At 36.3% G+C, this 16,105-nt stretch overlaps 1 protein-coding gene, 1 long non-coding RNA gene and 2 pseudogenes across 4 annotated transcripts in view; 3 read left to right on the top strand and 1 right to left on the bottom strand.

Moving 5' to 3' along the window:
* Window positions 1-398: 398 nt before the first annotated feature.
* SHN1 (Integrase-type DNA-binding superfamily protein) lies at window positions 399-1,522 on the top strand. Its single transcript, XM_086599302.1, has 2 exons — window positions 399-603; window positions 746-1,522. The coding sequence occupies exons 1-2, from the start codon at window positions 524-526 to the stop codon at window positions 1,278-1,280; spliced, it is 615 nt and encodes a 204-aa protein (XP_086455428.1). The 5' UTR covers window positions 399-523; the 3' UTR covers window positions 1,281-1,522.
* Window positions 1,523-4,000: 2,478 nt separating this feature from the next.
* Window positions 4,001-4,528, top strand: LOC147510250 (uncharacterized). The gene is made up of 3 exons (XR_015216753.1): window positions 4,001-4,042; window positions 4,128-4,275; window positions 4,379-4,528. It is a non-coding gene; the product is annotated as an uncharacterized LOC147510250 (long non-coding RNA).
* A 5,849-nt stretch (window positions 4,529-10,377) lies between these two features.
* LOC147510251 (pectinesterase QRT1 pseudogene) lies at window positions 10,378-11,099 on the top strand (annotated as a pseudogene). Its single transcript, XR_015215998.1, has 3 exons — window positions 10,378-10,549; window positions 10,656-10,890; window positions 10,996-11,099. The product of XR_015215998.1 is annotated as a pectinesterase QRT1 pseudogene (transcript).
* A 1,741-nt stretch (window positions 11,100-12,840) lies between these two features.
* LOC147510252 (RNA-dependent RNA polymerase 6-like) overlaps window positions 12,841-16,105 on the bottom strand; it is a 39,356-nt pseudogene continuing 36,091 nt past the window's right edge. Inside the window, exon 5 of the transcript XR_015218775.1 lies at window positions 12,841-13,919. The product of XR_015218775.1 is annotated as an RNA-dependent RNA polymerase 6-like (transcript). The remainder of the gene's footprint in view (window positions 13,920-16,105) is intronic.

Genomic DNA, 16,105 nt, shown 5'->3' on the forward strand with positions numbered 1-16,105 from the left:
ATTGTAAAATGAATCAATGATAATTTGAATACAAAAGATATATGAAGCTTTTCCTAAGGAATCTTGTACACTTTATAATTTCAGCATACAACTAAACATTTATGTTAATTAAGAGTGAGTATATAGTGTATTTTAGATTCTATCAGGAATACACAGACATATAACACCCGTCACAGTCCTACAAAAATTAATATAGCACCACTATTAAACCAAAGTACCTAACAAAATTTGGATGAATTATGAGAATGAGCTGTTATAATTTACTGAGTGTGTTTATTGTGAAGTGAATTATATTAGTCACTATCGTATTACGGGGTGTGTAGGTGATGTTGTTAATCACTTAGTACCTATAAAGCTGTATTTCACCGACACCAAATCTCTTATAACATTGACTCCCAACCAACATGAGCTAAAAACAAACGGCCTCGTTATATTTCCTGTATCAAAGCTCGTACCACATATAAAAATTCTCTGAACCAAAGCCAAGTGGGAGGATACTGGATACGAATTCCTTTCTCACAACATGGTACAATCAAAGAAGTTCAGAGGAGTCAGGCAGCGCCATTGGGGCTCGTGGGTCTCTGAGATACGACATCCTCTTCTGTAAGCTCAATCCACCCTTTTCTCTAATTATTTATTCCAAAATAAAACCTACGTACACGATGGTTAACGGGTCTTTCTTTTTTCTGTACCAACGTACAATAATCTCTGTACTAATTTTTCATCGTTTATTCTTTGATCACAGGAAGAGGAGGGTGTGGCTAGGCACATTTGAGACGGCGGAAGAGGCAGCTCGAGCTTATGATGCTGCAGCTGTTTTGATGAGTGGTCGAAATGCTAAGACTAATTTTCCGGTGGTCCAGACACCGGCTGGTAACTCAATGGCAGGTGAGGGCTCCTCCAAATCGTCTCCGACAAGTTTATCGGCGATACTTAGTGCTAAGCTTCGAAAATGTTGTAAGGCTCCATCCCCTTCTCTCACCTGCCTAAGGCTTGACACCGAGAATTCTCATATCGGAGTTTGGCAAAAACGTGCTGGGGCTAGCTCCGATTCAAATTGGGTCATGCAAGTTGAGCTGAGTAAGAAAAATGGACAAGCCTCAGAGACACCATTGCCATTGCCGGAGACACCGGAAGTAAGCCTAGCTAATGCTGGTGGTGGGATGGAAGAAGAAGATAGAATCGCATTACAAATGATAGAAGAACTTCTGTGCAGAAATTGTCCTAGCCCTGCAACCTCAAATGATGAGTTTCTTGGGGAAGGAAGCTTTAATTCATGAGAAGTCCTCATCGATCATGTGCATTTGTCCTTGGATTATTAAAGTAGCTGCCTCGACTTCCCTAATGGCAAATACAGATATATTGCGCACCTAGGTTGATCTAAACTATCCACCCTTTGATTTGTGTCTACGTAAAAAATAGAAGTTACTCAAAAACCTGTAATAGTGCCACCATTTAGCATAATCATGTCATATATACTAAACAGACATTCAATAAATGAAGAGGTAGCAACATTTCAACTGGTCCCTTCTCTATCCCCTTTCATTTATTTTGGAGTTTGGGTTATGGGGTTCATTGAAAAGGACTTCTGTCCGTCCTAAGCAGACCACACATTTGGTTTTTTTTTTGGTTTTTTAATAAAATTCGCTGAAGACTTTTTTTGTGAAGTTGCGTATGTGGAAAAAAAATTTGTGGTCGGGAACTGCTTAGGACGGACCGAGGACAGAAGCTTTTTTCTCGGGGTTCATTATATACGCCGACTGTGGGATAATAGTGTATGCCATATCATATTTCAAATTCCCTTGATGTTGTTGATAAAATAGTCATAAAATAACTGTGTGCACTGAACTTATATGGATGAAATCGTGTCACTCTTTAATGCCTTTGTTGTTGGCGTAACCATATAATAAAAATAAAGTATGAACTTTTGGAGAGGTATCATATAATGATTTTAGGTTGTACCTGATTTAAGTTTCTAAAAGCCTTCAGTCGGCCATTACAGTCAATGTAAGTTGTTTTCCTACTAGCTAGGAAGACGAGCGTATACGGGTAGTGTTAACAAGAATAGATTTGGATACAGAATATCAGGTGCTTACTTCTGATTGAAATATAACCAATGATGACTTGCTTTAATATATATTGATGCCAAAAACAAATCCATCAGACGCCCCTAGCTCATACTACTTGATTTGTTCCAGATTTTCATGCTGATAATAATAACATAAAGCATTTAACGTTAATATTGATAACGACAATCAGTCTTTTATGTGTCAAACTTTAGCATAATAAAATCTGTTTTCCTGTAAACATCAGAAATTAAAGTGTGAACACAACAACAATCTGTTTACCTAAACCTAAACAATTTGTCCTAATCAAAGCGACTGATAGCAAATATTCCTGAACAGTGACGATGAAAACCTACCAATCAAGTGAGATAACAAAAATCGGCAAAAAGAAATGCAATTTGCCACTAATTGTATTTTCGAGATGGCGATAGAGATTATTGACCTTAATCCTGAACAAAGTGATGATAAGCGTATAGCAGTGTTTTGTTTTAGTAATTGGCACTACACTGCTGATAAATTGATAATAGCCTGTCTAAAATTAGTAAACGAGCTAGTTAGGTTCATCCATATAGATTAAGTTGTTTATAAGATGGATTCATGGGATAAATGATGCTTGCGCGTGTACACACAAATATATTTACTCCAAAATAAAGATGGTAGCTGCGAGAGATTAGCTATGGAATGTAAAATCTCCTACCTAAACTAAGTTATAGTAACAAATTAAGCCCAACGATGGTGACTGAAGCAACAGTGACTTGACCCTTCTTATTGAAGTCACTAAAGTTATAACATATACTTAAGAGTGGGGCAACAATTTAGCTGGATGACTTTTAATGTGACATTTGCAGTGTGAAAGATGACTTAGTTGAGATTTGTTAGATAATTTAACTCTGTTAGGTTCGTCATGTTTTTTAAGGTTAGCTGAGAAATGGTATTAGGAGCACACATGCAAAAAAACATTAAAAAAATAAAAGGATGCACTTGGATGCAGATGACAAAAATGTATCCTCCTATACATTGATTTTTCAAGATGAAAATTTGCAAGCAAGACCTATATGACTCCTTTTTTTTTTTTTTTTTTTTTTCGATAACCGCAAGACCTATATGACTCTGTAACTCTGTAAGTTGCCTTATGCAGACTGTAGCGAACTCTGAGGAAAATAATTAGGTAGGGTGACCTTACTGACCTAGCCCACGAGTTAATTCTTTATATGCATAATCAAAGACCATTAATACTGAGTAGTTGAGAATGCTTCCAGTAACCCACGTAAGCTCCTATTTTTTCTTTAAGACTGACACATCAGATTTTTCATAAGAAAAGGAATTCTACGCCTTTTTTTTTTTAGCGATTTCAATTGTTTTGTAATCCAAAATAGATAAAAATCTCTTTCTATACTTTTTTTTCAATTCTACAAAACACTCCCAATTCACAAAAAAAAAATTCATTTCTTCAAATCCTCTCTCTTATTCTTCTCTTTTTAAAATAGTTAGATTTAAAATATACTCCAATTCTTCTCTCAACTGAAGGAAGCGACCAATACAGATAGTATGGCAAAGAAAAAGAATGGGGAAGATTCAGCCTGTAGCCAGAAAGCAGAAACCGATGGAGACAGAAAATTGTCGGTATTATATCTCTCTTCGTTCCCAAAAAAAGAACAGAGAAGCTCTCTTTTTTCTTAAAGCTTATCCCAGAAACCCAGCTGACAAAAAAGTGAGTGAAGAAAAACAACAATAAGTTCAATTACAAACATACCCATACTTTCAATTTTCCATTCCGTCTCAGAATTCATATAAAGGTAGATTTTTTATTATTAGATTCATGTTTTTTTTCCCCATCATATGTATTGAAAAATTGTTAATTTATTGTATTTTGATTCAATTAGATAGCCCAAGTGTTTAATTTGATCGATTGATTAGTTATTGTTTTATTCCAGATGGTTATGGTTCGTCATTCAATTGTTTGAATCAATTGAAAGGTTGGGCTTTCTTAAATTTCAGCTATTGTTTATGTTTTGTTATGTTTGTCGATGAAAAGTAACTACATTATTGTGTTTATTTCAGATTTAAACAGAATCTGTAATTGGTAAATTGGATCAATTGGGCATTTTTATGTGGAGAAAATGAGTGGCAGGAACTAAGAATAAGAGAAGTAGTACAAGGAAAAAGCCCTGATTCTATTACCAAGTTCTTCTCTGAAGAATAATCAAAGGTAGTATGATTATTTGATTTATAAATTAATATTATTTATTGAAGTATGAGTTAGGGTAATTAAGTACAGTTTCAATTACGAACCGTATTGATTGATGCAACAGACGAAGAGTATTACTATGGAAGTGATGGCGAAGTGCTTTTTGATGACTATGAATCGGTATGCTTTTGATTTTGTCCTTGGAAACATATTGCATTTTCAGGCTTTTGAATTCTTAGTCCGGGTATTAGTAAATTGGTTTGATTGTGCATCTCATTTCGGTGTTTGAATCGCTGAGGGTTCTTCTGACCATAACCATTGTCACAAAGTTTGGCGATTTTAGAAAAATCTCTAAAATAACTGTTTAGAAGTTTGAGGCATGTCACTGTTTAGAAGTTAATATGAAAGAAGGAAGTCATTCTTTTATAAATGATGATTATGACTAATCCTTTTGAGGCATGTAGTGTTAATTATATGCTTAGGATGTATCAACATCACATGTTATAATCTGTTCGACTGTTCTTCACATGTTAATATATTGTATAATTTCCCTAGACGCTACTACAACTTTTTTAGAACATAAGAATGGTGCTGGAATAAAATAATGATCACTTTACAATACAAAATGGCTCAAGATGTCAAACGGAACATGACAGAAAATAAATATCCCATTTTGTCAATTGCCCCAACATACTCTGGAGGAACACAAATGTATAACAGTTTCTACAATACCAAACCTACCCGCTAGCTTTTTCAGAACTTTGTCTCCTATGAGAAATTTCCTCAGCCATGTCAACTAAGCTATGCTTGAAATTACACTCAGGACCCCTTTCACATTTTCTTTTGTTTAGAAAATCAAAGCAAACACCTCTCAAAAACTGCTCCCTCCCATCCATGTCATGCTGAAAGTTGCACTTCTCATCCTGTAAACAAGATCCTGAAGAAACAAATTTGAAACACAACTTTTCACTCTTCCCACTCCCGTGCCTCTGCCTTTTTTGTGAGACATCATAGCGCCAATATTGTGTGTCGGAAACACCACTGTTAGGCCTCTTTGAGACGTTTTTAGCATGAGTTCCTCCCTCTTTATGTGAATATGGAGAAAAGGTCATGTTTGGGGGATTCATAGAAATTTCCGTGCCGGACATGTTGGATGCTGGAGTAGGAGAAATCACATGAATAAATTTCTGAGAAGCAGGGTATAACGTACTAAGAGTCACAATACATCTTCAAACTATATCCAAGTGACAGTAGTAGAAAAAGTAGGACACTATTATGTTCGCTATAGATAAGATAAACAAGTATCCTTCCAATTAACAATTGGAAAATTTGCATGCAGAAGCATAAGATCACGAATTTCACATAATTATGAACAGAAAAAAAGTAAAAACTTCAGATGATTTAAAGAGTTAAATATAGAAATCATTGAACACGGACATTCATTCTAAACAAGTCTGCCTCCTCTCCGAAAATAAATACTTTAAGCTGTAAAGGTCAAAGGTCCAATTCAAGGGACAACTTTGTAGATGATGTATGATGCTCAGCTTACTATTAGGGAGCAGCAGGAGCAATAATCCCAGGCTATAGTTCCCATTTATCGATAGAAAGACACACTATATCTAAGAACTTCTCCAGATATTAACTCTAATACTGTTCACCGATTCTTAACAGATATTTCAAAGTTTTTACCAATGACCAAGACAATGTCGAGAATCACGTGTTCGGGTTCTAGAGTAGTTTGCTCCCTTCAAACAATCTAAGTTGTCAAACAAAATTTCTTATTCTCTATTGATATAAAAAAAACGTACCACTAATGCAAATTGGACTGTTGTATTGTACATCGAACTCCCTTAGCAAGGAGCTAAGGAAAGTTGTACACCCAAAAAAAAAAAGTTACACTGCAAGAGATATTCTTCAAACAAGAATTGTACAAGATATATTAGTGTAAAGTAGAACATAATGGTTTTGGAGATAAAAATATCAATTATTTCTTTTGAACTAAATACAAGGTTAAGCAAGAATCGTAAGCCAAGACATCACTTTCTACATTGCAACCTCTGTTGTTTTCTTAACTAACATGCAAAATTTTGTGCCATAGAAATATAGAATAGGCATCAGTTTTTCCAGTAAGCACATATGTCTACACATCTATGTGGAAAACTATATACAAATAAAATAAAAAGAGTTTTATAGACATAACCCCCCACAACTTTGGCCAATTAGACATGATCCCTCCAAATTCTTTAAACAGTAGTGTTGAGGTGTCTTCAAAACGCCTTTGCTTTGACAAGCGATCCCCAACAAAAAATACCCAACAGCTACGAGTACTCGATCTGATGTAGCTTTACTGGGATTACTTCCAAAACAATGTGGTTGACATGTATTCTTTGAAACATGGATGAGAAAAAGCGTAGTAGCTAACGAAAATGAAACCGAGAATTTTATAAGAAGAGAGCTTCCACTGTTGGAATCTCTTCCCGTATCAGTGATTTATTAAACCTGCTTTTCAAGATTTTCGCAACCATGAGAGAGAGAGAGAGAGAGAGAGAGAGAGAGAGAGAGAGTTTTTGTGTGAAGGAGGTGTCGTGTTGATCGCAGTTCCATAGTGTTTATGAGAAAGGACCGTGAAGGGTGAAAAAGAAAGCCGGGCTTCCCAAGCCCAGAAACTTAGTTGCAAGTAAAATTACTCTTGCATTTATCGCAAAAAAACTTCTTATATCATTTTACAACGAGAAAAGAATCTTGGAATATAATTACAGACCGCTATCAACTAGATGTAGTAAACCAAATGTATCAACATCTCTCCAGTTTCCTCAAACAAAGTATCGAATGAGCAGCCTTGCAGCCGCTCACCTAAAAGACATTATTCTCTACAAACAGAACATATCTATATGCAATTCTAGCACCAATAAAATTTTATAAATCTAATGCCATATTTGGAATTATCCAAAACTGTAAATGATATGAGTTCTTTATTGTGTGTTATGAATAAATAAAGAAATAAAAATAAATAAATTACCTGTTTATCTTTGTTTCCAACAGGAGCAAGACCCACGAAACAGGTTACATGAACATCCTCATTGTTAAGATATGGTTCACATGCATAATAAACACCTTTTGTACCTGCAACGTGATACCTGTAGAGTACAAGATAGTGCACACTCAAACGATAGGATCTGAAATAAAAAAAAATACTTAAGTTCATTATCCCCAAGTCCCTAACATATGGGCAAGCTCAAAGCAAAGACATAATATGCTAATATGCATAGCGCATATAAGTTGTACGTTTATTTTTTGCGATCACATTATGTATTAGAATTTGAATCATACTTTTGGCCCTGGCTATGCCACTATTGAAAAAATTGTTGCCCTAAAAAGTTTTGCCACAAGTTACCGCTATTACTTTCATAATACAAGCTGTATTGATTGTATAATGTCATAAGACGTTTCTACTTGATACAATTATTCACTTTGATATGAAAGTGGTCACCTAGATAGCATCAAAAACAGTCAGTGCCTCACCTAAACAACTGATTAATCAATAGACAACTGGATATCACCACAATTTCTTTAAAAGGTATTCTAAATCATTTAGAACATGCATGTATGCATATAAATAAATGAATAGAAAACATATAAGACAAAACAACAAAACATAATCAGATCCAAAACAAGTAATGTTGCAGTTCCTGGAATTGCAACGTGAGGAAGAGCATGCCAGACACTAAGTCTACAATAAAAAAAAAAAATGTAAACTGGGTAGAGTTGAATGCTCGCCTCCAATGATACCATGTGAGGAGACCCATTGGATAAAACCCATAACCAAAGAAAATAAAAATAACGAGCTCCAAAAGACTTCCAAGCAAGAGAGAGGATAAATGTCTCTCACCGAAAAGAAAAGGATGCAGGGTCTTCTCAGATGCCCATCGAGAACCGTTGGGAACCGGAATAAAAGTCTGATCACTGTAGATTCTCTAAAAGGCAATTCAAATACAGCTATTTTTTAGACTCCTAATGGTGTTTTTTTTTAATGAGTGGTCGAAGTTAGTTCAGTCATTCCAAAAATTACAAAAAGGTAATCCCCACTTAGCAAGATATTATGGTACAAGATTATGCACACCCCTAAACGAAAAAGAAAGACCTTTGATCTACAATGTTTTCCCAACTAACCACGAAGTCTTGAAATCTTAAGGTCTTCAAGTCCGCCACCCCTAGAGTCCTAGACCAATCATAGAGTACTTCCTTGATCTCCAACAAGACAAGTGATTTGAGTTTTCACAGTAGACTGCTTACTGACTATTATAGCCTTCATAGCTAGGTTACATGGACACACCATATTTTGAAAAAAAATCCGTGTCGGACACATTGTATGTAATTTACCTCGAATTTTGATATTTTGCCATGTCCGACAATTCGTATCCGTGTCCGATACGGACACACCTACCCGTGTTAATGTAATTCAAAAGTAATAATTATATACTATCACACATTCTGTTAAGCCTCCAGCTGATTGACATCTGGTTTTCCAAATTGTATTGCTGTTTTCTCCAATTCTCCTACATTCAGATCAATGCACAAGGTGTAGCATGTATATAGTTAGAAAACTTAGAATTGCCTCTGGGTTTGTATAGGGATGTTCTTATATCATACGGCTCACCCCCTCTAACTGTAACTTATATTATTGTTTTTCAAATATTGGCTTTGTTTTTCAGAACTTACTGCAGAATTTAGAATTTTTTAAGCCAGGTCCACTTTTAGAGGATTCCAGCTTCAAAAACATTTCATACATACCGCCTCCAAAGAAATTGGTCCATACATTGTCAACTGTGATGCCTCCCCCGCCTCCAAGAACTATGCCTCCACCTCCTTCGAGGACAATGCCTCCACCACCATTAAAGCTAATGTCATCGACTCCATTTTCGGAAGCCGGTCACAGTATTTCAAATCCTACCAAATCAACATCAGACCCTGTTCCAGGTGTGTAAAAAAATGATCCTTATTAAGACAATTATTTACTCTCAAAGGATATGGCAAAGGAGCCGTGTTTTTCAATGTGGTTCATAGGTATGTGGATTTGCTGATAAGTACAAAGGAGCTTATAGTAATGGTTTAAAATCATATGTCTACCCATTTTACTGCTCTTATTATGATTACAAAGTAAGCAACTATCCATCCATAGTTTATTGAATGTAGTTTCTGAAGGGTTTTGTTCTAATTAGTTTTTCAATTTATTGAAGGATGAGTTGTTATGGGGTGCTGCATGGTTGCACAAAACAACTAAAAATTCAACTTATTTGAATTATATTCAAGTTAATGGACAAACACTTGGTGCTGATGAGTCTGATAATATATTTAGTTTGGATAACAAACATGTTGGAGCAAGATTCTCCTCTCTAAGGTCCAAATGCCTTTTCAAAGAAGTCGATTTGTGGATTTCATGATATTCTTTTTGAAATTGGGGATTGTTATGTACATTTAGTTTATGAATTTGGGTTTTGGGTATTGCTTACAACATGTAGTTTTTGAACTTGGGTTTTGGGATTGAATTAAGAAGTAGGCACTTTGCTAGACTGAACGCAGCCTTTTAACTTTTGAATTATCATAACACTTGGCAGGTGAACTAGAAAATATGTACCAGCAGTGTAAACTTACCTTATTCAAATTGTGACTTTCGAAGTTAGAGAAAACAAATTTTATCCGATCTGCTTTCTCGCAATCAGTAACAATCATACCAGTCAAATCTCGTTGAAGGTCTCGCGGGCACAATTTGGAATCTCTTATGCATCTTTCTCCATGGAGTTAAAGTGAACTTACGTGTTCTACTCTTCATGTAATCATTGTGTTTTTGGTTTAGCTGCTAGAGCCATGTGATTGAATGTAGTTACCACTTTTAGTGCTAATACACCAATTTTTCTTTTGCTCCACAGTTACCATGTAGGCACAGATCTGTTTTTGTCCAGTAGCGACATACGTCACTTAGTTTCGAAATTGCTTTGGCACCATCGAGATGACATATTCTGCTATTTCTTGAAGGTACCACCGCTCTGTTCTTAAGTCAGAGAACAAATTAGGCAATGTTATGTTTTGCAGAACATAGTAGACGCAGTACTAGGAGGAAAAGGGATGCAAGTAGTTGCATTGAGAATAGCTGGTTAAAGATCCATGTTTTATATGGTTAACATTGTAGGTTCACAGGACACTTTGTTAGACTTTAGTGGAGCACATTACTTCTACCAGTGTTACATTCAAGGATCAATTGATTTGAGTTTTTGGTAATGCAAGATCACTCTATGAGGTAAGGTCCCAAACTCTTTGAAAAATATAATAGTTTCTGCTTGCTGTTGTTTTTCAGTTTTTTCTCGCAATTTTTTGATATAGAAGGTGGTTTATGGAATCAAGAGTGCACGCTTAATTCAACAGCTACAGGATCAGGAGCAATCGCAGCTCCGCATAAGAGTTCGGCTGTGGAGAGGACACAAGGTTTTCTTTTGTAAAGTGTACAATAATCGGGACTGGGACGATATACTTGGGAACAGCTTGGGGTATATTTTCAAGAGTAGTCTGTTCCTTCTGTGACTTGGATGGCATTATAAACCCTTCGAGCTGGATGGACTGGGGAGACCCTTCAAGGAGAGGGTAATGATCCTTCCCTTAATAAACTTCCAGGAGTATAATTTATTTTCCCGAAATTTCATTCAAAAATTCTTTTTATTTAGAACTAATCTCTCTTAAAATCTACAGGACTGTGTGGTTAGGGGAGTACAAATGCAAGGGAAGAGGAGCCGATTTAAGGAGGCAAGTGCCATGGGCCATATCATTCGAGAGATGAGGAAGCGACACCATTTACGGGGCGGGGAACTTTAACAAAGAAGAAAAAGAACACCGTGAGTGAGAGCTTAGCAAAGAAGAGATCTAGGCTCTCACGCTTCTAAGCCGTCCGTTGCGGCTTAATTGTTGTTGAAGGTGAAAGTCTGCTCGAGTTTTGGTAGAACTATTTTTTATTCTCTCCTTGAGTGTCAATAGCTTTGTCTATTGGCCTTATTCTGCATTGCATGCTATGACTATACTCTAAGCATTTAGGAATTTTGTTGTTTGGGCTGTTTATGATTATGGATTGTTTAAGCAACTTTAATGTGTTTTAATTACCATCTTGAACGTTTGAATTTGTCTTGCACATTTTTCTTTGTGAATCTTTTCATTTATTTTTCAAGCCTCCAGTATTATTTTAGTTCTGTCTAGATTACAGTGCAAGAATACACAACTGATGTTGTGGTCAAATGTATTTTTGGTACTTCATTCTGCTGAGCGTTTGACTTTAGAAAATTGAAGATTGGTAAAACTTCTAAAAGTTTCCTAACAATAACATGTTGACCTAGAGGTGAATGTTTAGTTTTTAGTTGTCTGCACAGGGAGATAAATGGAGGGCTCTTTTAAATATTTTTTTTTCGAAGTATTGTACCTCTTGCCAACTTCTTGGACTTTTCAGTCTGATATGTGCAGAGGGTTAAAAAGGATGGACACTATAGTTTTGAATTTTGATACAAGTCTTTTCGAACGTGTGGTGTGTGGTGAAAGTTCTCTGTATTCCAAATGGTCTATTTGTGTATTGGTGTTCTTACTTTCATGCGGCCTGACTCAACACTTCTATATTTTGTAAGGTAAATGATCTCGTAATGGATGTCTCATCGAACAACTGAACGTGAAGCAATTGAACAAATTTGCAAATCGGCGGTAATGCCTGCATTTTGACTACCAAAGATCTTGAAAGCATTGTATCAGCAAATTGAATAGCTTGAAATGTTACCCTTTTCAAGCACAACTCCTAAGACCCATTTATGCAAACCTAAATATCACTTCCATCTTTACAGAGAAAATCCAAGTTGACTTTCAAAACTTCCGTAGACTACCTTTGTGGCCGTCCAAAGGTCCTTGAGTTTTCTTTATTTAGGACAAGAATAACCTAAAAATAAAATCAAAACTTTTCAAAAAAAAAAAAGAACAATATAAACCCTTCAAACAAAGTATACATATATTATAAACAATGAATCATTAGTTATCAATATACATATATTATTTATTCAAGTGGATTTTAAGCTTTTGAGTCATTAGCTATCTATATAGCAAGTTCGGCCATAAACCGGGCCAAATGGCTAGTAATAGTTAGAATACACAGTTCACTAATACAATGGTAATTAGGTTCTTTACCATACGTCCATACCACAGTTCACTAGCGCCATGGCGAATTTATACTTTGCAAAAATAACAACATTTTCTTGTTCAGCAATACCATAGTTGAGTAGCGAAAAGTTTTTTGCCAAATCCCATTGTCCTTAGAAAATCTTTTTTGGGTGAACTAGTGTTACCCCCTACTAGATGAGCCAATTAAGATTTCCCCCACTAGATAGGGTTTCTCCCTAAATAAATATACACAAAAAATATTCGGTCAACTCAATTTGACTTTTTTTTTTGTGTGTATTTAAGAAGGAGACCCTAATTTCCCATCTAATGGGGAAAATCCTAATTGGCTCGGGGATAATAAACTAAAGGTTTTTTTTTTTTTTTTGGGGTGGTTTGGTCTTTTGTAGGAGTTAAAGAACGCCGAATCAATATCAACATATCAATCAAGGACCAAAAGAAATCACTTGATTTGCTTGGACCAAATCATTTGGTCAGCCAAGCTCAAGCTCAAGATCCTAAGTAACTTCAATACAAATAGTTCCAACAAGTGGCAGAATTCCCTTGCACATCGGGAAACTGCTAAATAGAAACTGAAACTCACTTGCTACATCACTAGTCAGTAGTCAAATTTTCTTGGCCAAGTAATGTGCAAGAGTATTTATAGGCTTTTGATTATCAAGTTCTTTGGTCCCGAGACATCTGATCTTGATCCTTACCAAGTATTCAGCTGGGATCCAAGCGAAACTAAGTAGTCTAGCAGGTTGCCTATACTCCTCTGCCTCTGGCTCTCTCATACCCAAAGCCTTCATAGCCCACTTGGGATCGTATGTCACTTGGTACCATGCAGATGCCTTTTGTTCATACACAGTATTTTTCGCATCCACTGTGAGCTGCCGATGATCCTCCCCCAAGTTCTCAAAGGCATGCTTGAATTCGTTCTTTAGAGAATGGTAAGCATGTTTTAGCCTCTCCTTCAAATCTCCTTGCTTTCTACTGTTATACTTAAGCAAGGACCATATATGTCCGGTTACCACCTCGTCCTCACCATTCACCTTATATTGCCCCATAAGAGCGTTGAGCTGTCCATCATATGAGCACTTTTTATTCCATGCATCAGGGATAAACTGTGCAGATCCTGGAAGCTCAAGATCTTTATCATAGGGTAAGTCTCCAGCAGCACTAGACAGCTGAATATCTGAATAAATAACTTTTCGATATAGCTGGCCCAAAATCTTGTCTGACTTGTATGACTGAAAATCCTCCTTCTCCATGAAATCTGGGTATACTTTTGGTTTGAGGTGTTGTGGCATGGTCACAGTCCTACCAGTTTGAGGGAAGTCAACTGCTGTCGCTGCAAGCTTCGCCAGTCGAATGCAGTTCTTATCCATGGCCCCTTGTTCACTCCGATCAGCATGTACCACATGAGCATTGAAGATAGTGCCAAGTTTCTCATCCACCATGTTCTTGACGAAAAAGTCTATTATGTCCTGCAAAACAAACATGAAAAACAGTATGGAGCTGGTTATGTTCACAACTTATAGAAAAGTCCCAAAAAAAATGTTTTTATCTGGCTACTAGGACCATCACATTTTGAAACTGATGAGTAGAAAAAAATCATTCAAAAAATTACGAAGCAATTTTACCAAACATACAGCCATTTCTACAGGCCCCCATATGACATGTTAATATGAAAAACAGCGGATCAAATATAGGAGAGAAATAATACTGATATCCCCTTTATTAACCACTTCAATACACGAAATACTGATAACCAGTCAAATTTTTTAGATCAGCACTAGCATTGCATGGAAAACAAGTATTCCATAACAGAGAGTCTTGGAAGTTTGTCACGACTTGAAAGAATCTCGTTAGACATCAGATGTCTAAAGGAAATGGCATGGGTGCAATGTAAAGTAGATAAAAATACCCAAGTATTTTTTATTTTATTTTGGGTAAGGTCCTAAGTACTCTTTTCAAATGTTTTAACTCATTAGCCTTTAGGTAATTATAAATTAATATTTTCCGTCAGCTATTATTGTTATCAATCAAACTCATAGACCAAAAATCTTTCAAGTCCTGTAATTGCTACATTAAAATAACATAAGAAAACGTTGCTTCCAAGGATTGAACTAACGCCTTTTGTATGTAAGACTAACATGATAACCCATGAAACAGCAACATCAATGATAGACATTCTTTTCTTTTCTTAAGATGCACCATGCTCAAAGATAGAGGTCATACAAAAGGCATGGAAATGGTGGGAATTTAGGAAATGAAAAGAAGAAAAGAGATTTCATGCTAATATATTCATCATGACATAACTATTAGAGAACTTCCCCTAAACCAGCACCGCTTCCATTCTGAAAGAGAACCAAAGTCGTTTTATTAGATGTAATGAAGAAAACTCTTTGGCTGGCTACCAGACATGATGTAGCATATACCTAGAACTTGGAAGTGGAATGGCAGTGTAATTAGAAAGAACTGCACAGGCAGGATTCCTTGTCCATATGACATGAGTTAATAGGTTTATAAGCAAGAAACATCACAAGTAGAACTGTGCACCATGGCTCTTACATAGTTACATAGAGAGCTCTCTTTCCAAATCCTTTCGACTTTCTTTACCTATATAAAATCTTTGGATATTTAGTTAAAGATGGTAATCCCAAGAGTGTTTGCAATCTAAAACTATGATCTTTCATATGGATAAAGAAAAGTTAAATTGTATTCTTATAGGTAATTACTGTAAAGGTCACTCCTACTATATATGCAGAGAGCACTTGTAAGACTGTTACCTAGTCTGCACAGACAGAGTCCAATAACATCCACACGACGAACACTCCTATGTCTCAACAGTCGCCCCTCAGGCCCTCAGTCCAAAATATACTTAACAAGTGAAAAAATTATTTGGCATTCCTTCTTTCTTTATTTCCATTTAGACAATGAAAGGAAAAAAAAAAGATGGGCACCAAAACTAAAACAAGTGGTTCTTGAACTTGGGGCCCTGTAGCTAATTAAAGCTTAGAATATAATGGAAGAGCGACTTCAGGGAAAAACATTACTGGAAGCAGCTGTAAACAGATGAGACCTACTAAAGTTCTAATTTTAAGGAAATATTTTGTACAACTTATATTTAACAACAGTTAACAACACGAGTAATTCATGACTGATTTCAGGATGGAAGAGCGGTTTTCAGGGAAAATAATTTACTGAAAAGTGGTCGTAGACCAAATTAAACCTAAAATGTTCTCTATGAAAGGGAAATACTTACCCATGTAATTTAACAGTTAACTGAGAGAGCCCTTAATAGCTAGGCATATCTGCACCTAGAGCTGAGATGATTTGGCCCAGACAGGACCATGAATTACTGAATTCCACTGGGCAGCATGAAAAGAGAGGTCTTAAAGGGCAATAAAGTTTCCAGTTGGCTATCCAAGGGTAGGATGCACACCGCCACGACAGACTTAAGGATACTAAGAAGACTTGATGTTCAGAACAGAAGGGCAGCAGCTCCAACTATACAGGAGGTACACTGGATCCCTTCACTGGGTAATGTCATTAAATGCAAAACTGATGGGTTGGCCCCTGGAGTCCTCAGCAGAGGGGGTGCTGGTATCATGTGAAAGGAAAGAAATTTGGCAGTGGTGGGAGTCTTAGTGACTAGACTTGGACAGGT

The sequence above is a fragment of the Coptis chinensis genome, chromosome 3 (assembly GCF_015680905.1).
Source record: "Coptis chinensis isolate HL-2020 chromosome 3, ASM1568090v1, whole genome shotgun sequence".
Classification (NCBI taxonomy): Eukaryota; Viridiplantae; Streptophyta; class Magnoliopsida; order Ranunculales; family Ranunculaceae; genus Coptis; species Coptis chinensis.